We start from the raw sequence: 26,743 nt of genomic DNA on the forward strand, positions 1-26,743 counted from the left end.
CTGACAACGTTGTCTCACTAGAATACGTGGTATCTCTGTGGCAGTCACTATAATAAATCAACATCTGACGCAGTTCATGCCTATAACATACCCTACCTTATGCTTGCCCTAACCCCTTCATAGCCGCCTCAAGGCAGTAAGAAGTATCTTCAGCAGATTGTCTTTTTTAAACATGGCTTTTTCCGCCCGGCTCTTCATAGCCGCCTCAAGGCAGTAAGAAGTATCTTCAGCGGGTGGTCTTTTTTAAACATGGCTTTTTTTACCCGTGTGTGTGTGTGTGTGTGTGTGTGTGTGTGTGTGTTCCAGGTATGTTCTTGTGGATTTAGGGCTTTCAACATGTGCTCTTATTATAAAAATGTGTGAAACGAATCTCGTGAAATAATGTGCCTAAAATAATATCACTTCAAAACACAATAATTCTCTCCAGTTTTCGTGAACTTTTAGTAATCCATTTCGATATACTTATGAAGATAGTAAAATCTAAATATACCACAGGATAAAGAAAGGAACTCGGGAATCCGTGGCTAGCTGATCACTTAGGGAAAGAAGAGTTTGGGCCTGCCACTCTGGTAACACATTAGAACGTTCTCCCTTTTCCTTTTTCTCTGGGCTCTTCCTCGTCCTCGCTGTTCGTCAATTCCACTGGCAATTATGTCATCGCCGGCCGGAGTGGCCGTGAGGTTTAGGCGCTACAGTCTGGAGCCGAGCGACCGCTACGGTCGCTGGTTCGAATCCTGCCCCGGGCATGGATGTGTGTGATGTCCTTAGGTTAGTTAGGTTTAATTAGTTCTAAGTTCTAGGCGACTGATGACCTCAGACGTTAAGTCGCATAGTGCTCAGAGCCATCTGAACCATTTTGAATTATTTCATCGTACGATAACAGCTCAAAGCAAGGACGAGCAACATGTCATTCGAGCCAGTCTTGGCTATACCCTTCTGATAGCATGCTTTATATCCTGAAGACTCTTTAATAAGTCCAACCAGCAGGAATACAAAATGGATGTCTGGTGACTGTTTTGGTGCAGTGATGCACTTATCTAAAAGAAAGATGTTATTCTAAGCTTTCTGTGGCATACAAACCATGGTTTCCTGCATTTTCATCGATTTTATTTGAAAGCTTTGATTTTAACCATCATTAGTAAATTTTGTAGTGTTACCACTGATATTTTAATGTGCATTGTTGTAGAATTTCCTTTTCCATATCCCCGACTTAAGCATATTCTGCGAGTACCTGATCGATTAATTTAAGGTTAAAAGAAACGTTTACGTTAAGATATTGTTACTAACGACACAACAGCAGCACATTCGTAAGAGAAAGTTTAGACGTCAGCATAGAAGAGCAACGATGATTTTTGATAGTGTGGGGGAAACCGCCGGACTGGGCAACCAAGCACTAATTTGTGGAAATGGTCGCACAACGAGCAACGTTGAGCGAAGACATGGAGCCACAAAAGTTACACGAACGGTAATCGCTTTCAACATTAACCCAAGGAAGAAGAGGTTGGTAAAAACATCAAGTATTGTGAGACTGACGCGTTAATAAAAATGGTAAGTAGGCTGAATCTTTCATATGAGAGCAGAATGTATGTTGTTTCGACGTTTTCTGTTACTCGTAAAAAGTCTGCGGAATCGTGACATCAAAGAAAGGAAAGCAGGACAAAGGTTTAACATCCTATCGACGAATAAGTGATTAGAAGTGGACTAAAACTTCTATTTGGGGAAGATGCGGAAGGAAATAGCATGTGCCCTTTTCAAAGATGATGTTCCAATAATTTTTAATCAGTTTAGAGAGACTCGTTGAGTGCTACGACATTGCTATTGTGAGTGGTAATCTTTCTTTTCTTTTTTTTTCACTTTATACATAGCTTTGATTGTTCAGACATCTTATTCTACAGATTAAAGTGATAATTATGTTTTTATTTTATTAATTATTTGTACGAATCTTTTATTGTCGTGATTATTTTCAAGTTCTGACCATGTAGCAATTTTAATTTCACAATAATCTTTGTATTAACTCCTATAGATGTCAATGTGTAAAGGATAACTGTTATTCGAACTATGAGAGAAATAAACACATAGAGTCAGAGCTCAGTAGCGACTTTGTGTATGCTGTGGATATAATCAGATATAACAATGGGTCGGTATCGCGTTGGATAAAAACTAAGGCACAATATTTTCGAAGTCTTACGCCCCGATTGGATCACGGAGTTAATATTGACGTGAATATTCTGACAAGAAAGTGTCTGACTTTCTCGAGTGGTGCCAGCTTCCTGGAGTATTACAAATTGAAATGGCGAAGCGCACGTGAGTTGACAATCATTTTTGTCTGTTATACTTAATTTGTGGTGGAGTGAGCTGCTAAATCAGATGTGTTCTAAGATTTTTCGTTTGAAACATAATGACGTTTCACGCGCGTTAAAACAACAACAGTCGTTATAAAACTAACTGAAGATTTTATTACATTTGAAATTTATTCAAGACATTGAATTCACGAATATGACTCGTGTGACAAAACGGACAAACTATAACTTCACGATCGACGAGCTGAAGGGAATTTTGTAGTTCTTCATAACTGTACACCTGATGTTAACATCTGCATCGCGTGTGTCAGTAAAGTTGTCGTTCAACACATGCGAACTTTGATTCATATAGTATTAGCAGCTTACGGCCAGCAACCAGGCTTCACTTACAGAAAAACAAGCCAGTGGATCATGCACTAGACGGTAAGTTGTAACACGTGGAATTTATCTCTGACGTATCTACGAAAATTTGGACACCGCTACCGCTGAGCTTCCACTAACATCGCAATGCATCGCATCCGAAGCACAATTAATTCTAAAAACGCTCTCAGTAAAGACTCGAGTTCAACATGAATGTAATTTAACTACTGCTTGTGAGAAGTTGTGTTCAGTGTTTTTTTACTCTGAATAAACGTAATACAAAAGAAAAGGTATTCAAAATTTCCTGCTGTCAGTTTCGCTGTAGTGTTATCTCTCTGCCATTACAATTTGCCAAATGTGTTTTGTCCCTTTTATTTTGGTAGATATTGCATGTAACATTGTGTGTCTTTTAGAGGATGTATTTCAGTGTATATGTATGCAGTGACCACATTATGCAGTTCTACGCATTATGTTTCACGTGTTTAAATGCTGTCATCTGTGCCGTCCATCAATTGTTTCCGAACTCCGACTAGCATGTATAAAGCAACTAATTTCTCATTGGTTCATGACATAAACACTATTAGAACTTCACACGTGACAGCTACACGACTACTGGCAACTAATTACTTACGTTCTAGGACATTCTCAAAGCATCATCACAGGTCTGAGTGATCTTTCATGCTTTTGTAGAGCCCATCCAACGATATTCCAAGCTGTCTCACCATTATTCTCAAAAGTATTCATCAGATTTTTTAAATTTCGTTTGAGATTTGCTTTACCAAATTCTAACGTAACCGTAGAGCAACGAGTTATTCTGAATGTAGAATAATGAAATTTCACTTCATCTCGTTTCGGGTTTACACATTTAGAAACAACGCACAGACAAAATTCGGTATTTTAATCTGTTCAGAGATTTATTTACTTTCCACTAATTAGGAACAGTCACAGGAGAACTGAACCATGGTACGTCCGAATGCTAATCTAAAGGCACAACCACAGTGCCATTTCACTTCCAAGAGAGTAAGTTCTAGATCCCTGATAACCATTGTCTGCTAAGGTAAGTGTGTGCCATCGAACTCCGTTACGGCTCACAGTTTTACTCAGTCACAATGAATGGTGAAGATTACCGAACTATCTGTTTAATAAGTCACAGCTGCCAAATACTAACACGAATTCTTTACAGATGAATTGAAAAACTGGTCGAAGCCGACCTCGGCGAAGATCAGTTTGGATTCCGCAGAAATATTGGAATACGTGAGGCAATACTGACCCTACGACTTATCTTAGAAAATAGATTAAGGAAAGGCAAACCCACGTTTGTAGCATTTGTAGACTTAGAGAAAGCTTTTGACAATGTTGACTGGAATACTCTCTTTCAAATTCTAAAGGTGGCAGGGGTAAAATACAGAGAGCGAATGGCTATTTACAATTAGTACAGAAACCAGATGGCAGATATAAGAGTCGAGGGACATGAAAGGGAGGCAGTGGTTGCGAAGAGAGTGAGACAGGGTTGTAGTCTCTCCCCGATGTTATTCAATCTGTATATTGAGCAAGCAGTAAGGGAAACAAAAGAAAAATTCGGAGTAGGTATTAAAGTCCATGGAGAAGAAATAAAAACGTTGAGGTTCACCGATGATATTGCAATTCTGTCAGAGACAGCAAAGGATTTGCAAGAGCAGTTGAACGGAATGGACAGTTTCTTGAAAGGAGGATATAAGAAGAACATCAGTAAAAGCAAAACGAGGATAATGGAATGTAGTCGAATTAAGTCGGATGTTGCTGAGGGAATTAGATTAGGAAATGAGACACTTAAAGTAGTACAGGAGTTTTGCTATTTGGAGAGTAAAATAACTGATGATGGTCGACGTAGAGAGGATATAAAATGTAGACTGGCAATGGCAAGGAAATCGATTCTGAAGAAGCAAAAGTTGTTAACATCGAGTATAGATTTAAATGTCAGGAAGTCGTTTCTGAAAGTATTTGTATGGAGTGTAGCCATGTATGGAAGTGAAACGTGGACGATAAATAGTTTGGACAACAAGAGAATAGAAGCTCTCGAAATATGGTGCTACAGAAGAATGCTGAAGATTAGATGGGTAGATCACATAACTAATGAGGAGGTATTGAATAGACTTGGGGAGAAGAGGAGTTTGTGGCACAACTCGACAAGAAGAAGGGACCGGTTGGTAGGACATGTTCTGAGGCATCAAGGGATCACAAATTTAGCATTGGAGGGCAGTGTGGATGGTAAAAATCGTAGAGGGAGACCAAGAGATGAATACACTAAGCAGATTCAGAAGGATGTAGGTTGCAGTAAATACTGGGAGATGAAGAAGCTTGCACAGGATAGTGTAGCATGGAGAGCTGCATCAAAACAGTCTCGGGACTGAAGACAACAACAACAACAACAATTAATGGTACCTGGATTTTAAAAGAATCAGCCACATGATGCCTGTTACGGAAATCAAATGATCAAAATTAGCACCTCTTGCAGTATAAATTTAAACATTTAAAAACTTCCTCCTCATAATTCCACCTTAATAATTCTTGTGTACTCTAAGGATTTTCTCCTTTCCGCCACGAAGATACTTTCGAAATTAAGTTCTTACCACTTTCAGTCACTTTTTTCATCTTCAGTACTTCAGTTGCGCAAAATCAAAACCCTTACAGTAAGTAAGCAAATGACCGTAATTAAAAGTTGCACAGTATTTCACATACCGCAATACGCACGTATTGCTATCGATATTTATAGGTCTTATATTAATACAACAACGGCACGAAAATGATTCCATTTTGTATTCTATAACACAAGAAAATTGATACTGTTTGTTATAAAGAGAATAGCGCGGTTCATATGTTTCTTTTGGTGTTCCACAACGTAAGAAATTATAATACTATTTGTTAGAAAGAGAATAATGCGGCTCATTTGTATGTAAACTGGTGAACGTGATTGTTAGACTACATTAGGCATCAAATTTCACTTCAGTGGACGATAGAGGATGGAGGACTGAAAACACTTGCTTCCGACCGAGATATGCCGTGCCATGTGGCAGTGAGCCCAATGGAACCCCATCAGTGATGGGGAAACCTCAGGGAACAATGGCTTCAGAAAGAAAATGATGCAGATAAGCCGGCAGCGAAATATGACCTCACTGGCACGCGTATCGGGCATCACGCAAAGGTTCCCACTACTTTTCGTTTGTGTTTTGGAACACGAATCTGATGTATCTAAAAGAGAATCGTTATCTGCCTTATAAAAAATTGAATACGTAGTTTTATTTTTACTTTTTAACGAAAATTGTGCAGTACTTCGCGCATTGTGTGCCGCAGGGGAAACCGGATTCAGCCATAACCACGTGTAGCCTAAAATACTTAGAGGCCTAGAACGAATACTTACTGATCGTTACTGTACTTGGAATTTTTTATTATTCCTACTACGGATCCTGCTCACGCAGTATCTCATCATACATACTTTCTATGATTTCGAAACTAAATTTGTCAAAATAAAATAAAATGCTTTTTACGTCTTCTTGGTGATAAAACTTTGCACGAGTTCTTACTTAGATGGAAATAATCGTTAAATAAACATTGGCTACTATAAATATTCAAAACAAATGGAAGTATCTCTCGAAGACAGAACTTTAGACACGTCCTGCTGCACCATGACTTGTTGGAAAAATACTCGTATCTTCGTTAGTCAGTTTTACAAGAAAATTATTTTCAAAAATTTCTGAGTTCTGATATTCGTATTGTTACCTTCATTTCCTTCCTGTCTGTTACGAAATTCGTTTCTTTACACCGATCAACAAGTGAATTTTAATTATTTGTAGGAAATTCTGCAGATATTTTCTTTTGCGTATTGATTTGTATCCTGATCTTTTAATTGTTTTACTTCGTTCAATAGTTCCAATTTTATTACAATAGCATAAGGAAATTTGAGACATAAAACTATAGAACTGAACCTAAAATTAGTTTATACAGCGTGGTCCATTGATAGTGACCGGCCAAATATCTCAAGAAATAAGCATCAAACGATAAAACTACAAAGAACGAAACTCGTCTAACTTGAATGGGGAAACCAGGTGACGCTATGGTTGGCCCGCTAGATGGCGCTGTCATAGGTCAAACGGATATCAAGTGCGTTTTCTTAAATAGGAGCCCCCACTTTTTATTACATACTCGTGTAATACGTAAAGAAATATCAATGTTTTAGTTGGACCACTTTTTTCGCTTCGTGATAGATGGCGCTGTAATTGTCACAAACGTGTAACTACGTGGTATCACGTAACATTCCGCCAGTGCGGACAGCATTTGCTTCGTGATACATTACCCGTGTTAAAATGGACCGTTTACAAATTGCGGAAAAGGTCGATATCGTGTTGATGTATGGCTATTGTGATCAAAATGCCCAACGGGAGTGTGTTATGTATGCTGCTCGGTATCGTGGACGACATCATTCAAGTGTCCGGACCGTTCGCCGGGTAGTTACGTTATTTAAGGAAGCAGGAAGTGTTCAGCCACATTTCAAACGTCAACCACGACCTGCAACAAATGATGATGCCCAAGTAGGTGTTTTAGCTGCTGTCGCTACAAGATGTTTCACTGCATGACAGAATGGCGATGTACTTCCAACATGATGGATGTCCGGCACATAGCTTGCGTGCGGTTGAAGTGGTGTTGAATAGGATATTTCATGAGAGTTGGATTTGTCGTCGAAGCACCATACCATGGCCCGCACGTTCACCGGATCCGACGGCCCCGGATTTCTTTGTGTGGGAAACGGTGAAGGATATTTTTTATCGTGATCCACCGACAACGCCTGACAACATGCGTCAGTGCATTGTCAATGCATGGGCGAACGCTACGGAAGGTATTTACAGGTAATCACGCTGTAACAGCATGCGTTCTCAGAAATGATAAATTCACAAAAGTACATGTATCACATTGGAACAACCGAAATAAAATGATCGAACGTACCTACGTTCTGTATTTTAATTTAAAAAACCTACCTATTACCAACTGTTAGTCAAAAATTGTGAGCCATATGTTTGTGACTATTACAGCGCCATCATTCATAAAGCCAAAAAAGTGGTCCAACTAAAACATTTATATGTCTTTACGTACTACACGAATATGTAATAATAAATGTGAGTTCCTATTTAAAAAAAACACAGTTGTTATCCGTTTGACCTATGGCAGCGCCATCTAGCGGGCCAACCATAGCGCCATCTGGTTTTCCCCTTCAAGCTAGACAAGTTTCGTGCTATGTAGTTTTTTAGTTTGACGCTTATTTCTTGAGATATTTGGCCCGGTCACGATCAATGGACCGCCCTGTATAATTAGCTACTACATGTGAATAGAAACAATTTTATTTAATGTATTTGTAAGGTAAAACTAATGTTAAAATGACTTGCTTCTTTTATTTGTAAAAGAATTTCACCTATAATTCTACATTTTAGATCTTAGATGGAAAATAAAGCACTATAAGTGAAATTCTTTTCTTCAGAGTATGTTCATGTATGTGGACAGTGCTTGACTTTTTCTGTAAACAGATTTTATCTTTTTTTGAGAAAGCGTGACCAAAGTATGAAGAGGAGCAGATTATTGCCATGAAAAGAAAAGTGTGCATGTGATACAAGCGCAGAGAACTAGCTTTGTAGTGCATCGGTTACGATTCGGATGGACAGCATGTGTTGGAATTGTATAATTACGAAAGCAATAAACTTGACTTGTGGATTGTAAGAAATAAATCAGATGTCAGTCGGAGACTTGTCTGTCAGAGAGTAATTTTGTGGGAGTGTAATTAAATCACCCAGTATTAATCGGTACAGTATAAAGAGTAAAATATGAAAATTAAAAGGTACATCTATCGCAGCCTGACTGAAAGCGGCTTTCGCATCTTAGGGACATGAAAGCACGATGCCTGAGCGCTCTGAATATTTTAACACATATGAGTCATGGTGAATGGGGAGCACGCCTAACCAGTATGCGCATTTTATAGAGACTTTGTGCTATATTGGTTCGACTTTTGGTGCATGGTGTTAGGATCCTCGTATTTAAAAATGTTCGAATTGGTGAACCAATAGACTGGCCACATCCGTACTGAGGTTTGGGAGCCAACGTATAACACTAGGTGGCAACACATTTCGTGAGACAAGGCTACTGAAGTCACAATTGCCTCAATACCATACTGGTGCTCGTACACCAGTGGAAAGACTGGTGGACGAGCCAATTGTGTGAAACAAGATTCTACGGGATCCACATGAAGGTCTGCCCTTAGGTCGCAAAGGGTACAAGAATTATTTTAGTTGTGAGATTATTCCAAGGGGAATGCACTCTAGACCAAACTATTAAATTACTGAAACTTCTCGGCACATTAAAACTATGTGCCGGACCGAGACTCGAACTCGGGATCTTTGAAAAGGCAAAGGCAAAGGTCCCGAGCTCGAGTCTCGGTCCGGCACACAGTTTTAAAAAAATGTTCAAATGTGTGTGAAATCTTATGGGACTTAACTGCTAAGGTCATCAATCCCTAAGCTTACACACTACTTAACCTAAATTATCCCAAGGACACACACACCCATGCCAGAGGGAGGACTCTAACCTCCGTCGGGACCAGCCGCACAGTCCATGACTGCAGTGCCTTAAACCGCTCGGCTAATCCTGCGCGGCTCACATATTCTGCCAGGAAGTTTCATATCAGCGCACACTCCGCTGCAAAGTGAAAATCTCATTTTGGTATTAAATTATTGTTTCACAGTACGTGGTCGCTTCCCGTGCTCTGGGAACAGGTACAGACTTGAGCTGTGGATCCACCGACGTTTTTGGATTTGGATCCCTATGTATGGCTTATTTTGATTGATTGACGTACCACCATTTACCAGTTTATTAGTTAGGCCTGATGGCAGAAGTTGGGTTCAGTGTTCCCAACTACGTATTTCTTACGAGCAAGTTACGTGTAACATGAGGAAGTGGTTTCTAGTGCCTCGAAACCTCTTTGAATCTGAAAATAAACAGCTTAAATACAGCTGAAGCGGCTACTTAATCTCGAAGATGGTTAGTCACAGCTGTGGTTGCCCTTTCTACAAGATTTTCTTCATTAAGATAGACATTACACTTACACCACAGCATACACTGATGATTAAAAGCAAGATGAATAAAGGTTTGTTCATTAGTAGCTCTCTTTGGTTTTTAAATACGATTTTCTTTGAAATATCTTCTATATATGTGGTACCACCAGAGCATAATACTAAGGCGGTTCTTTGGGTGTTCACACTTGTTCGGCAACCTATCATTAGTGTCGTCCAAAAAATGAATACACTTCCCTTAGTGTTGGCCAGCGTAAATCTTGAAGCTGTGGGAACAGATGACGTGTCTTCATAGCAAGAAGATACTGCCTATCATTAGTGTTCGTCTAAAAAATGAATACACTTCCCTTAGTGTTGGCCAGCGTAAATCTTGAAGCTGTGGGAACAGATGACGTGTCTTCATTGCAAGAAGATACTGCCTGGCTCTGGTCCCATAGTACGCTACAGGCATAGCAGCGAATGTCTCCAGCAGAAGATAATCCAGGACAACCTTCTACATCTACGCTTAGAAGAAAAACATAAACCTTTCTGCTGGGTACCAGTACATGTGAAAATATGCGGAAACGAGTAAACAATTCAAACTTCTGGAGAAGCTTACGGAGAACACAATGTGCCGTTCCCCTGCAGGGTGTCGGCTTGCTATTGAGGCAGGGAGATACGCATAAGTGGGAGGAACAATGGATAGCAGTGATGAATCATGAGCTGCGATCAGTGAGTCCTGCTATCCGACTGTAGCCATCTCGGACCGATCGCTACGACTGGACAGCATGACCCAGAACTGCCCGAAAATAGGGAAGGTCTGTAACACATAGCTTCTGACAGGAATCCCCAATCAGTGATGGCTCTTGTGTACATTTCACCAGATGCCACATACTAACTCAGCTCATCTTACATTTGAAGGAGGGGGCAGAAGTAAATTTAAATGGGACTTGTCATCTATTTAAACCGAAGACGAGGCAAGTGTAGTAAAAGTCTGAAAATGTAATAAATGAAAAACACCAGTTTGCTTTTGTTCTACATGTCCCGAGATGATTTTAAAGCATAGTTAGATACAATAAAATTTATTGCCACAGCCAATGGCTACAAGCTCTTCCACAGGAAACAAAAACGGAAAATTATACCCCTCCTCTATGCCTCACCTTCGTCCCCATCCACTGTCTGCAAGAAGTAGTGTACACTACCATTTATACGTGAGGTATCACAGATTGTTGCCAAAGCACTAAAATCCTGCCAGTGTAGGCTTTCCTATTATGTCAGGAAAACGACAGCCGAGTGTGTTTTAAATAGCAAAGATAAGATCCAGTTATTAGCCAACAGTGGGGTCTACAAAATCACCTGTTCTGATTCTGACAAACTTTACATTGGTCAGTCAGGCAGAGACATCGCAACTACGCTGGCTGAACATGAACGTAGCTGGAGGTTGCAGAATTCAGACTCTGCATTTGCTGAGCATGTACTGAGTGAGGGTCACAAATACCTGCCAGTGTCCTGTGTACTTCATCTAGTAAACAAAGGCCTTAAACTAAACCTGCTAGAAGCCCTCGAAATTAACAGATATCTTGCTCAGAGTCCAGATCTAATCCTAAATGACCAGACACAGCTAAACACTTCCCCTCTCCTAAACTTTATATAATCATCTCTTTTGTTCATTGCTTACCACACTGTCTCTTCCTACATATTCCCATTTTCCTGTATTCATAAAGTTCTTTTGTTTTGTTGAAATTGTCTTTGTATTCCATATAGACTGTAGTTTCAATAGTTAAGTCTTTCTTTAAATTGGTACTTGTATTACTGTCCATGTTTAACACCACTTTTAGTTGTGTTTAACGCAAACTGTTTCACAATCTGTGGTTTGAAGAGCACCAGCAGATGAGGTACAGGCGGAAGTAAAGCTGTGACAACAGGGCGTGAGTCGTGCTTGGGTAGCTCAGATGGTAGAGCACTTGCATGTGAAAGGCAAAGGTCCCGAGTTCGAGCCTCGGTCCGGCACTCAGTTTTAATCTACAGGAAGTTTCAGCACCAGGATGAGATTACCGCTCTCCCCTGACCACCAGAGTCCCCGATCTTAAACTTAGTCGAAAATATATTCGACCATGTCGATCGGGTTCTTCGCGCTGTGGATCCTCAAAACGAGAAACCTAGATCATCTGGCCACAGCACTGGTCTCGGCATGGCTCCACGTTCCTGTCGGTAGTTGTCACTCACTCTCTTCCTGAACATCTCGCAGCGGTTCGCGCTTCAAAAGGTAGATATTTAGGCTTTCGACAGTGGTCACACTTATGTGACAGGACAGTGCAGTTCGCGTTATTGAATTTCTCTTTCTGTAGTAATTGTTAGAATTGCTCGTAAATAATATTTTAGTATTTGTGTGAGTATTTGCGTCTCTAAAATATTTTTGTGTATTCATCGTTGGTAACTTTACTGTTTTACCACTTATCCACACACGTCCGAGAAAATACGGACTCTGAAGAATTTCTAATGAACCTGATGAAGCGCGCCAAAACGCGTCATTGAAAGCTAACGCTACAAGCCACAAATACTTTGAACAAGCTTAATATTATTGTCACGACTGATTTCGGATTGCATTATTTCAATACAGTGTCACAATTGTCAGCAACATGTCATCCGCTCCTGTACTGCTTAAGATATTTTTAAGCTGTTTGTGCCGGCCGAAGTGGCCGTGCGGTTAAAGGCGCTGCAGTCTGGAACCGCAAGACCGCTACGGTCGCAGGTTCGAATCCTGCCTCGGGCATGGATGTTTGTGATGTCCTTAGGTTAGTTAGGTTTAACTAGTTCTACGTTCTAGGGGGCTAATGACCTCAGCAGTTGAGTCCCATAGTGCTCAGAGCCATTTGAACAAGCTGTTTGCACCGTTTTATGTGCGTACAGTGTGGAAGCAAATGATATGCTGCTGACAATTGTTATACTGTACTACAACGCCTCTAACCACCTGAAGACAGGCAGAACATCTCGACGTCGACCTTAGAAACAAAATGAAGCTCCTTGGGGTAACTTATTTGGGACTTGCCGCGTTGGCTCTCGACGACCAGTAAACACAAAATTATACTCATTATACCGGAGCTAAGGGAGCCCCTGAGGGTCGGCAACCCATATTACACCAAAGAGGAAGAGGTTGTCTATGCCCAAGGCGTACCAAAAGCACAATGGTAAACACCGGCTATTTACATATAAGATAATGTAAACAGGCATTCCGAGCACTACTTCCCGCAGGGGGAGCTCGAGCCACGACCTACAGGAAGTATCACTACGCCAAAACCCTATTGGTTGGAGACAGCTATTTAGGGACTAGAACCAGCCCCGAAGTTCAGTTCACGCCGGATAGTGACCTCGTGTACTGAGACCGTTGAAGATAACGTCTTCGTCTCTGAATTGGACTGTTTTTAGTGTGTGTGTGTGTGTGTGTGTGTGTGTGTGTGTGTGTGTGTGTGTGTGTGTGTGTTACCACGAACCTTTGTGGAAAATTAGAAGTGAAGTTTCGTTTGCCTCAATTAGGAGACTTTTACTGGCATAATTACTGTTACCCTCCGTTTGTTGTCCTGTCATCAACCTTGCGAACTTACATCAACAAAAGTTGTGTTTGTGAAAAATTGAGAATCGTCAGTCACAACAATAGTTATTATAACGATCATCATCTTCAGTATCATCATCAGCGGCAGCTCACCGTCGGGCACGGCGCTGGACGTCATGAGCAGGTGGACGCAGGCTGCGCCCGTGCCGTGCCCCACCAGCGTCACGTTGGTGGGGTCGCCGCCGAAGACGGCGATGTTCTCCTGGATCCAGTGCAGCGCCGCGATCTGGTCCATCAGCCCGTAGTTGGCCGGCGACCGCAGGTACACGTCCGTATTGGCGTTCAGGAAGCCTGTAGGGCAACCAACCGAATAGACACTTATAACGTACTACATTCTCCAAAGGAAACGATTGTAAAAGAGACATTCACCAAAGCTGATAAGACTCTTCCTCTGTTTCCCAATAAATTATTATTCATGCAAGTATCTCCTCTCTACAGTTACAACTAAATGTAAGCGTTTCACTTTTATATATGAAGCATCTTCAGTGACTTGTAATAAACGTTTGTTTTTATTTATATAATAAATCCATTACTTAGTAGTTAAAAGTATATTAAAATGTCACGTTTTCTCCTGTTACTGTCTTGTTTTACAGGTTGGAAAAAACTGTGGCTGCACAATTTTCCTGAGTTAAAACTTTCGTTTGGTGTAACATGAGATTTCAAATGTTATTAATTCATGTTTGTTATCTGGGTATGTATTTATTCTATCTTCATACCCCAGATGACTCATTTTTGGCGTTTTTTATACGACATTTGTTTCAAACACTTCAAGTGTACTTGTGACTGTGTATTGAATTTGTGTTTCTTTATTCTGTGTAGTGTTACCAACTGTCACAGTGCGTTTTATATTTTTGTTTGTGTTGCGTATGTGTGGTTTGATATTTGTTCATTCGTTATGTGTGCGTATGTGTCTTGTGTGTGTTGTTGTATGTGAGTACGTTATTCTTCGTATGAGTGAATTTTTTGCTCTGGACGCACGCGCGTGCGCGCCTGTGTGTGTGTGTGTGTGTGTGTGTGTGTGTGTGTGTGTGTGTGTGTGTGAGAGAGAGAGAGAGAGAGAGAGAGAGAGAGAAGAGAGAGAGGGTGGAGGGAGGGGGAAATTAATTAATTATTTAGGCTGGTTATGTCTACACTTCTTTTTGTTGTTGCTTTAGTGGTAACATGATCAGCGAGTTATTGCTTATACTGATTTGGCCATTAATTAATTAGGCTCTAATTCCAAGGGCTCTTGGTAGATGAAACTTTTTCTGCGAGGCAAATGAAATCGCAACTGGAAATATTTGGGACAGAATTGGTAGGGAAACTTCCTGAGCCGGCCGTTGTGGCCGAGCGGTTCCAGACGCTTCAGTCCGAAACCGTGCAACTGCTGCCGTCGCAGGTTCGAATAGTGCTTCGGACATGGATGTGTGTGATGTCCTTAGGTTAGTTAGGTTAAAGTAATTCTAAGTCTAGGGGACTGATGGCCTCAGATGTGAAGTCCCATAGTGATCGCAGCCGTGTGAACTAAACCTCCTGAAAACTTTGTTCAGAAAGGGTGGATTTTAACTGTTTCTGCATGTATTCTAGGGGTAATATATCCCATAAGAGAAATAAAAAAACCTAGTACATGCATTTATTTATATGTATCCTGTATAAAATAGTTGGCGTACACGACTTATGCGATGTATGAGATATTGCTGATGCCCCATACTGATTAACGTAGGGCGACCACCACTTTGAATTGCTGTAAGCAACCAGGTCCTGTGCGGGAGGTGGCCGGGTCTATGGGAAGTTCTGAGAAACATAGTCGAAAGGTATACGGAAACACGGATAATATTCAATATGTAAAGGAACAGCAGAGAATCGAGGCGTTCGAGACGTTGTACTACAGACGAATGCAGAAAATCAAGTGAACTATTAAGATAAGGCGTTTGAGACGTTGTACTGCAGATGAATGTTTAAAATCAAGTGAACTATTAAGATAAGGAATGAGGAGGTTCTCCTCACAATCCACGAAGAGCGAACGATTTGGAAAACACTGAAATGTAGAAGGGACAGTATGATAGGACATATGTTAAGGCATCAAGGAACATGCTCAATGTTACTAGAGGGAATTGTAGAGGATAGAGACTGTGGGGGATGACTGAGTTTGGAAGACATCCAGCAAATAACAGGATGTGGGGTGCAAATCCTAATCTGAGATGAATAGGTGGGCACAAGAGTTCGAGTCATGTTGACCCCAATCAAACAAGCCCGAGAAAAATCTGTGTGAGGTATTGTAGCTTAGTAGAGTGAAATCAAAGTTTTAGACAATTAAATGTTAATAGCTGATTAATGATTTTAATTTAGAAAACGAACTGAAATAAATGGTAGCAAAGAAGGCTTACGAGGGTGGGTACGTAGCCCTGCGTTATTGTTACGTAGCGCACGGGGATTATAATAAATCAACAGAATATTCTTCGAAATCATGTCGTGTTCCTCAGCAGTAAGCATGAGAGATTTGACATGTAATTTCTGGATTCATCTTTAACAGTATTTATCGTACTTCTGGAATCTGTTACGATTCTGTTAATCTCTGCAACTGCCTAGCATTTAAACATTTACGCGTATTGTGATTTTTGCTCGTTTATTTACAGATTTATTTATATTGTGAGTATTCCTTACACACACACACACACACACACATACACACCAAACACACACGCATACGCAGACACACGCACAACATACATATTCCACAATGTACAAACTGTAGGTTCTGATTGATGAGAGGATACGGGGCAGACAAGATCTAATGAACTTGTGTCCGGAAATGCTTGGCTTCGATGTTAGAGACCACTTAGTCAGTCACACATTGTTACAGAGACTGCTGTCTGAGCGCGTGCTGTACCATGCAGCCACACTTATAGCATGTGTTGAAAATAATTTCCATGTGCCTATGTGCCTCAACACATGCGTTAAGGCGGCGTGGTATGTTTTGCTTCACACGTTCACATCGGCTACGCTCCATCCGAACAGTGTCAAAGGCAGCATGAATACGCTGCTGCATTGTCTCCACATCAGCAATAGGTTTTGCATACAGGATGTTTTTGAGATGGCTCCACAATCAGAAATCGCACGTGATGAGATCTGTTGACACAGCCCCCTCATCCGTGCTACTGGACCCCCTCATCCGATCACTGGACCCGGAAAGACACGATTTAGATGTGTTCGGAAGTTAACGATGAAGTGGACTGGAGCACCATCATGTAGTGACCAATAACCCTTCGAATGACCAATGGCACTTCTGCTATCTGGGAGACAAAGTCAAACGCAAGAAATGCCGATTGTTCCGGTTTGTTAGGCGACGTGGAAGGAAGATTAGTCCCAAAATAGGTCTCCAATAATCCCGGCCCTCACATTCCGGCTGCACTGGTGCTAACGATTCGCTATCACCAGGACTTCTATATACTATCCCACCGATGACTGTTATGAAAGTTGAAGTTAACACTCCACGTAAAGTTGGCCGCATCTGTGAATAAGATGAATGACACAAACCCCGGAATCGTGCGTTCCTGGTGAAGAAACATTGAACGTTGTGGTTGTTGTCGGCGGGGATAGGTCTCCTGATACAACATTACTGCTCACCGCCCGTTGCCATTTGGCTTTCCAAAGTAAACACCATCTCGGCATGCTCATGAGTTGAATAAGAAACCATTGTGCACAACACTATATCACATCCACTACAACGTGAGTCAGCAAGGGAAGTGAACAGGACACAACATTACCAATTACTAATGGCACGAGAGGGCGCTAGGGCAGGACGTATGAGGAACAGTACCACGCTCTAGGAGGAAACTATGCGTACTGTAGCTGTGACTTCATGGTGCAGTGCGTATTAGATCGCAGTCTCTGTAACAAAATATGATTGGGTAAATTGTCTCTAGCATGGGAAGCATGCATTGCCGGACATCAGTTCATAAGCATTTTTTGTTCCGTATCTCTCGTTGATGAATCCACAGAGTTTGTACCCGATGGAAAAAATCACCCTACATCACCTCTGCTGAACAAATGATTATAGCTATTAAGGTACGCATTTTAGAGCCCTTGTCCAATAGATATTTTTTTCTTCTTTTAGTCTACACTGCTTCTTCAATAATATGGAAGGCAAAGACCTTGCAGTACAAGAGATATGTTTCACGGTACCGAAGATGATGAAGTGTTCATATCTCTTAAGGTATACGTTTTAGAATCCATGTTTACTACACTTTCTTTGTTTCGAATGTCTATTCTTGTTCCATTCTTGAATCCTGACCACTCCCCCAGGGACACACTGTATATACACGTGCCGACATTGGTCACTCGGGTAGTTCAGAACCGTGGTTCACTGCTCAACGGAATGCTTCTGAGAGCCCATTACTTGTTTTCGGATGGTAGGAGCAGATGGCGACGTGCTTATTACACGATACGGTAATTCTCATTTGTGGTGGTGAGATGTGGTCGGCCGGAGCTTCGACCACGGCTAAAGTGCTACTAAGATCCCGCGCAGTCTAACATAATATCGCCCTCAAATTCGAGTGCTCCACAAATCTGCATGATGCTAATAACGCTGTACCAGAAGAGAACTTTACATATAGGTGCCTTCAAAGTGATCGGAGATAGGGGAAGAGGCCAGCCGGGTTTCATTATGGTCAGACAGAGGTTCCTATATCCAACATTTCATTGTAAGTCACACTTAAGGGCTGATATAATCTTACATCACGATTTAGTAATGATGAACAGTAGACCAAAATTGAAGAGAATCATCCGGAAGAATAAATGGGGAAAGAAGGGGGATACTGAAGTACTCTGGAATGATGAGAAGCTTTTAAAGTTGTCTAAGGCTGTAGATAACGCGGTAATGAATACCACGGTATGCACTTGAAGGCGACTGGCCACTTGGCAGTCGCAGAACTGAAACATGGAAACTTAAGAACGTAACTGCAAAGGAAACACAGGTAAAAGAAGAAATACGCAAGTTATCAGTTAAAGGTGAAAGTACAGAAATAATTAAGGAAAGCCAAGAAATCAACAAAGTAATTCTATTAGCACTGAAATAAACAGGAACTGTAACAACGCCAAGGCGAAATGGCTGCAAGAAATGAGTAAAGAAATCGAAAGAGATTTGGTCGTCGGAAGGACTGATCAGCATGCAGAATATTCAGAACCAACTTCGGTGAAATTAAAACTGTAAGCAACAACATTAAGGCTGCAATGATAGCACCACTGCTATACGCACAGGAGAGAGTGGATAAGCAGAAAGAGTACATTGAAGGGCACTACGAGCGCGAGAATTGTCTGATGATGCGACAGAAGAAGCGAGTATGGGAGAAATAGGGGACCCTGTATTAGAATTCACCTGAACTTTGAGATCAAACAAAGCTGAAGGGTTAGATAATATTCCTCTGAATATCTAAAATCAATGAGAAAAGCGGCAACCAAGCGACTATTCTCACTGGGTGTAGAATCTCTGAAACTAGAGAAACACAATGAGACTTGCACAAACAGATCATCCATAAAATCCAGTAGACATCAAGGGCAGGTAAGTTGGATGACTATCGCGCAGTCTGGTTATTAACTCATTCATCATAATTCTAACAAGAAATATGTAAATAAGGATGCGAAAGGAAACTGAGGATCTGTTGGAGAAGAATCAATTTCACTTCAGGATAAGTAACGGTGTCAGAGAGGAGAACAAGTCCATTGGGTTTGTCGACCAAGGAAAAGCATTCGACGGTGTAAAAAGGCTCAAGATGCTCCAACTTTGGAGAAAAATAAGAGTGAGTGATAAGGAAATTGGGGCAATATGCGAAGAGGGAAGGAAAAGAATCTAAACCGAAGAACGAAGGGCCCGAAAGATAGAGGGCGTAAGACAGGGACGCAGTCTATCACTCTACTGTTCAATCTACACACCGAAGATGCAAAAACGGAAATAAGAGAGGGTTTCAAGAGGGGAATTTAACATTCAGGGTGAAATAATATTATTAATTAGATTCTCTGATGACAGTGCGCTCCTCTGTAACAATGAGGAAAAATTGCAGGACTACTCGTATGGAATGAGTAATCTCATGGAAATTTGTCCTGAGAGTAAACCTTAGAAAGACTGAAGTAATGAGGAGTAACAGAAATGAAATTAGTCTTCAACATAAAATTGAAATTGGTGATAGCGAAGTAGGCGAGGATAAGTAAGTCTACCTTATAACCAAATAAACACATCACAGACGAAGCAACGAGAAAATGAAAAACTGACCAGTGGCAAACAGGGCATTCCATGCCAAAAGAATTCTACTACTATCAAACATCTCTGAGAACGTACTCGTACGTTTGAAGCTCTTCATTGTATGGGCTGTTGGAGAAGTGGCGAAGAAGAGAACTGAAGCTTTTAATCTGTGGTGCTATAAAACGATGTTGAAAATTAAATGAGCTGAAAAGGAATGAAGTTGTTCTCCGCATAATAGTTCAAGGAATTAACACACAGACCGAGCGAGGTGGCGCAGTGGTTAGACACTGGACTCGCATTCGGGAGGACGACGGTTCAATCCCGCGTCCGGCCATCCTGATTTAGGTTTTCCGTGATTTCCCTAAATCACTCCAGGCAAATGCCGGGATGGTTCCTCTGAAAGGGCACGGCCGATGTCCTTCCCATCCTTCCCTAATCCGATGAGACCGATGACCACGCTGTCTGGTCTCCTTCCCCAAAACAACCAACCAACCAATTAACACATAGAAATCAGTGACAACATGAAGGGATAAGATGATAAGATATTTGTTAAGACATCAAGGAATAACTTCGGCGGTACTAAAGGGGGCTGTGGAGAGTAAAATCTCTAGAGGAGAAGGCAGAGATTGGACTACATCGAATAATTAACTAAGGACGTATGATGTAAGTCTACTCTGTAATGGAGAGGTCGGCAGAAGAGAGAACCTGATGACTCAGAGAAGAATGTCTACGGAGCGATATCAAATGGAATGACCTCTCAAAGATAGCTGTATGTTTTTAGTTATTATTTATGGACATATCAAAGATAACGAAGGAAATATAATTTATGGACATTTATCGACATATCAAAGATAACTAAGGAAATATAATTCACCTATGAAAGAGCTGGTAATTCAGGTCGTCATGGGATCGTTCCTCGAGTAATTCTTCCCCGTCAGGTACAAATTCGAGGTATAATTAATATAGGACATAACATGTTCCTATGAAGAGCACCATATTCCGTCAGAGATTCAATTAGCGGGAGAGAGAGTGTCAGACAACAGCCTACACTACAAGGATGGCGTTACTCGACACGGATACGTTTTCTGTTAAAATCCCAGAACGCACGTCCCTAAAACAATAAAGCAAAATATTAATTTCCGTGTCGCATAGCAACCGTGGGAACAAAATCACGAAAGTGCTAACTGGAACGGAACATTGCCTTGAGTTATACTTTCCAGGCACCATTCGAGAATGGAAGAGGACAAGGGAGAATGCTTACCATTATAAGACCATGATAATGTATAGATGTATATATGAGTCATCAATACATGGAAATTGTTTAATATGTTATTCTACAAGAAAAAATAAAGGAAAAAGTTCATATAAACATAGGTCCACAAATGTTTAGTTACATAGTTACGGCTGATAAAAGATTTTGTCCGAAATTCAGCCAGTTCGCTAATATGAAGCCATCGCACAACTGTATGACGTTAAAGTAATGCACGATTTCCATTAATTTTGTTGTTATTGATCTGGTGAATCTAATAAAACACGTCTAGACGTGTATCTGTGGTAGTTTTCCAGAACATCCAGAGAATCAAAAATTATTATTCCAGTAAATTTATTTACTTTCCATTAAGAATGTAGAAGATACATTTATGTCATTGTTGACAACCGCTAGTGAGTTGGTTCAGTCGTTTCCTAACCTCGAAACTAGTTGGTTTTCTGTATTTTTAGTGAAAGAACATAATAACAATAGTGCATTTAAGTGAAACAACGCAGTAACTGTTATAGTTTGTATATTAATTATAAAATAGGAAAGCCTCTCAAATTTACGACAGAGGAATATATATATATATATATATATATATATATATATATATATATATGTGTGTGTGTGTGTGCGTGTGTGTGTGTGTGTGTGTGTGTGTGTGTGTGTGTGTGTGTGTGTGTATTCTCGCAGAATGAAACGCCGAATGAAAAATTTGTACCAAGGCCGCGATTTGGATCCATGTCTCCTGTTCACAAGGCAGATGCACTAACCACTGCGCCACACTGGCACAATAGCCTTGCATACGATTTCCGGCCTTGGTACAAGTTTTTATTTGTCACTTCATCCTGCATAAATACATATCATACAAGTCTGGGACTTACAAATGTCTCTGGAACCACAGTTTCATTTGATTAAAGTACCTATGCCTGGGTTTCAGAGAGGATCCCTCGTTTCGTTTGATACTGAGGCGCTATTGCAATTCAGCGGATGAGTCTCTGCAACACTCTTCGAATTTAGGGGGATACTAAGTGTGCTGAGGCGTCAATGAGAATTTAGATTGACGGCAGAGGTGTGCTAGGATAGCGCTTGCAGTTCAGCAAAGCAACTGTGTGAGGGTGGCGTAGTGGTTACCGCAGGGGACCCAGGTTCGAATCCCGGCCTTCGTAGAAATTTTCGTTCGTCGTTTCAGTCCGGATATACACTGATCAGCCAAACCATTATGACTTCTACCTACCGCGACATTGGATGCCGCTTGGTGACGTTGCGGGAACGTGACTCGGTAACAAAAATATGTAAGCGGAGCAGACACGGACCGGGGATCACTTTAGCGAAGATATTGGCAACAAAGGGGGATATCCATTGAGATAAGCGACTTTAATAAAGTGCAGACTATTATTACGAGGAGCCTGTGAACGAGTATCTCGGAAACGGAGAAGCCCAACGAATGTTCGCGTACCACTGTCGTGAGCATCTACGGAAAGAGGACAGTCAAAGTACCAGTAGTAGCTAAATGTTCGGACGTCCACGATTCTTCACAGAGCATGTTGTTCAAAGGCTTGTCTGGTCCCTAAAGTACCGGGTGATCAAGAAGTCAGTATAAATTGACACACATGCTTCGAATGACATGGGGTTTTATTAGAACAAAAATACAAAAGTAAAAAAAATGTCCGACAGATGGCGCTTCATCTGATCAGAATAGCAATAATTGGCATAACAAAGTAAGACAAAGCACAGATGACGTTCTTTACAGGAAATGCTCAATATGTCCACCATCATTCCTCAACTACAGCTGTAGTCGAGGAATAATGTTGTGAACAGCACTGTAAAGCATGTCCGGAGTTATGGTGAGGCATTGGCGTCGGATGTTGTCTTTCAGCATCCCTACAGATGTCGGTCGATTACGATACACTTGCGACTTCAGGTAACCCCAAAGCCAATAATCGCACTGCCTGAGGTCTAGAAACCTTGGAGGCCAACCATGACGGAAGTGGCGGCTGAGTACATGATCATCACCAAACGACGCGCGCAAGAGATCTGCCGGCCGCGGTGGTCTAGCGGTTCTAGGCGCTCAGTCCGGAACGGCGTGACTGCTACGGTCGCAGGTTCGAATCCTGCCTCGGGCATGGATGTGTGTGATGTCCTTAGGTTAGTTAGGTTTAAGTAGTTCTAAGTTCTAGGGGACTGATGACCACGGATGTTAAGTCCCATAGTGCTCAGAGCCATTTGAACCATTTGCAAGAGATCTTTCACGCGTCTAGGAACGTGGGGTGGAGCGCCATCCTGAATTAACATCGTACGTTCCAGCCGGTGTATATCAGCCAGGCTGGGTATGATGCGATTCTGTAACATATCAGCGTACCTCTCACCCGTCACGGTAGCAGCTACAAAACCCGGATCACGCATTTCCTCGAAGAAAAAAGGCCCGATATCGGTAGATCTGGTGAATCCAACCCATACCGTGACTTTCTCGTCGTGCAATGGAGTTTCCACGACAGTTCTAGGATTTTCGGTAGCGCAGATTCTGCAGTTGTGGGCGTTGACAGACCCTCGGAGCGTGAAATGAGCTTCGTCGGTTCACAACACGTTACTCAACCAATCGTCATCTTCCGCCATCTTTCGAAACGCCCACACCGCAAATGCCCTCCGCTTCACTAAATCGCCAGGTAACAGTTCATAATGCCGATGGATTTTGTACGGATAACATCGGACCAACCAAACAGTACCGTATGGAATGCCGGTGCGACGTGCGACTGCACAAGCGCTGACTTCCCCGTGCATAGACGAACCCGCTACAGTTTCCATTTCTTCCTGAACTGCCTCAGCAGCATTACGCCTTGTGCTCGGTCGTTCACTACGGGGTCTATCGTGTAAACAACCCGTAGGTTCGAACTTCGAAATCATTCTCGCCACAGCTGCATTTGTCAACGGACCTTTACCGTTCGAATCCCCTTCCTATGGCGACAGGATCCTAACGCTGAACTAGCACATTCCCCATTCTGATAATACACCTTCACTAAAAGCGCCTTTTCAGCTAACGTCAACATGCTGCGACTGCTGGCGCATCTGATTCTCTCTCTCTCTTTTTTTTTTTTCTTTATTGTGATTTCATTCCCCTGCCCCATATGGGCTGGGGAGGGTTGTCAGCAGCACAATCCGCCGCCCTTCAGCCGAGTGACTTGACAACTAAATCAAGAATAGAATGTTACATATATAAGGCGATAAAAAAGGGGAACATAAAATAGAGTAACGGGAGATAATGGAGGTAAAAAGATTCTCTCTCTCATTACATCTCCTTTTATACACGATGGTCATGCTCAGTCACTGACGTTTTGCCGTCCAGCGCCATCTGTCGGACATTTTGTGAACTTTTCTTTTTTGTTCTAATAAAACCCCACGTCATTCCAAGCATGTGTGTCAGTTTTTACATCTCTATCTACATTATTCCGTGGTTTATTAAGTTTTCAAATTTATACTGACTTTTTGATCACTCTGTAGAATAGATGGTGAACTGTGGCATTTCTAACGAAAGAGCACAATGCTGGTGCACGCCCAAATGATTCGGAGTACACTGTTCATCGCACATTTTTCAATATGGAACTCTGCAGCAGACCGCCCCTACGTGTGCACTTGTTGACCCAGTTACATCGTCAGTTATGATTGCAGTGGGCAAGGGACCATCGGGATTTGATCGTCGATCAGTGGAAACGTGTCGGCTCTTGCATAAATCACATTTTTGCTACACTAGGTCGCTGATCGTCCCCTCAAACACTCGAAAGCGCAGCGCACCACGGATACAGGATGGTGGCATCAGTACTATACTATCGGATACATTCTCCCGCGCTTACATGGGACCAGCGGTAGTAATCGAAGAAACGCTGACAGCTGCGAATGACATGCATTCCGTCATACATGGTGTCTACCCCAAACGGCGATGTCGTCCTTCAGCAGTATAGTTGTCTGTGTCTCTGAGCCAGAACCGCGCTACAATGGGTTGAGGAGCATTATGGTAAAATTACGTTGATGTCTTGACAACCAGAGTCGCCTTAGGTAAATCCTAGGGAACCCATCTGGGTTGCTATAGGGTGCCATCACAGCGTACGCAAATCAGCGGCCCGTTTTTACGAGAATTAACGAGCTGTGCGTAGACACCTAGTACCATATACTTCCACAAACCTACCAGCAAACTGTCAGATTCCGGATGTGCAGAGTCAGTGAATTATTTTGTTCCAAAGGCGAACAAACACGCTGTTAAGCAAGTGGTCATAATGTTTTGGCTCATCAGTGTATACATTATACATGTTGTTTTGATTTGAAAAGGTTTTTCTGCTGTCATATAGCCTCATTTGATTAAAGGGAGAAACGATATTAGTTCCGTTCACCATACTGATTAAGGCTGCTTGCAGAAGGTAGATGTAGATGCAGTAGCAGCAGCACGTTTACGACCTATTATTCACAAGGAAAATTTATTTTAGAGATACAAAAATATTGCAGATATCAGATTTTGCGAGTACTTGATGACTAATCGATAATTAAAAGATATTAAGGAAAAGAAACCGACGTACAAGTGAAACTACCGGATTGTTAATTATTTAATTCGACTGTTCTGGAGGGCAGTTGCCTATCACAATAATGATTATACAATACTGCAATGTCTCATTAGTAGTAGACAAAATGTGATGAAGTGACTAAGACACAGGTACGCAGCATCAAACTAATCACATTACAAAACCGGAAATTAATGTCACGTTTTGACCAGCTGTTCCTCTATGTGCGGCCTTCGTAACCTACTTTACATTCAGGTAACTCATTTTTCTCCTGCCGCTGTTGGTCTGTATACGTTTAATTTAGCTGAGGGAAATTGAGATTCACTGATAGTAGCAAGTTTCAATGGCACAGAAACGGGAAATAAGGCAAAAAGAACTTCGCATAAATCAGCTGCCGAGAATTAATATGGCCGTCCTCTGTAATTTGTAGCGCAAGGGAGCCGACGTCGTCACGGAAATACCTTGATTCACGCAGCGGATGTATTAATGTCGGTGGATATCCCAAGCGATTTCATACTCCTGCGAAAATGTTTAAAAATTTAGGTGACTACACATTACCGGAGTCGCACAGTCTCAACATGTATACCACCGTTATCCCACTTGCCCAGGCCTGCGACAGTAATACGAAAAGTTGCAAAATGGAGAAATATTTTTATTATTTCCTCCAGCAACAAATTAGCCATGCGATGTAGGCTGACACAACCAAAAAATAGGATATAAAAGCTACAGCAGTGAAACATATGCTCCACATACGTCAGTGTTAGAGTAATATTTACTTCCCCGAGTACCGTAAACACAACCATATTCCAAAATAAATACCTTAAGCGTAAGTATGGATGTTTCGTGCTGAAAATGGTGGACAATAGCTTTTAAATTCCAATAACGAGTGGAATAATCACATGGATAACGTTCGTATTTTTACCTTCTTGGTAACGACAATAGCTAGTTTACAGAGACTGGTACTGTGTCAACGTTTCCTTTTTAGTTAGATTTAGAAAAAAATACTCTAAAGTGTGGGTTAGCGTTTCATTTTAAACATCCTAACAAATAAAATTCAGTTTCTCCACTGAGATATCAAATTTTTACGCTAAGCTTAAAGCCAGTAAACAGAAAAGCCAGTGGTTATACTGTTCATGTTATGTTTGTAATAGCAACGGAATAGACACTGTGTGAGATTATTTTAAATTGTAATGATACGTTAATTCATTAAGGTTAAAGTAAGAAACATAAAATCTGCCTGGGACAGTTGTAACTTGTGAAACATGACTTTTCCACTGGACAGTGACGTGCCTATTGTTTGTTGACATGTTTACAGGGTCATCATTGTCAGAGAGAGTGGGTGCAGGGATGCACGGATACAAACATTGTATCAGAGTAATATCGCTTGCTT

The 26,743-nt window shown here is 41.5% G+C and overlaps 1 protein-coding gene across 1 annotated transcript in view; it reads right to left on the reverse strand.

The window, feature by feature from the left end:
• The window catches only part of LOC124593845 (neuroligin-2-like), a 158,312-nt gene that overhangs the window by 125,521 nt on the left and 6,048 nt on the right, over positions 1-26,743 (reverse strand). Inside the window, exon 2 of the mRNA XM_047132193.1 lies at positions 13,431-13,628. Within this exon, the coding sequence (XP_046988149.1) occupies positions 13,431-13,628 (198 nt within the window). The remainder of the gene's footprint in view (positions 1-13,430; positions 13,629-26,743) is intronic.

This window comes from Schistocerca americana, chromosome 2, assembly GCF_021461395.2.
Source record: "Schistocerca americana isolate TAMUIC-IGC-003095 chromosome 2, iqSchAmer2.1, whole genome shotgun sequence".
In the NCBI taxonomy this organism is placed as follows: Eukaryota; Metazoa; Arthropoda; class Insecta; order Orthoptera; family Acrididae; genus Schistocerca; species Schistocerca americana.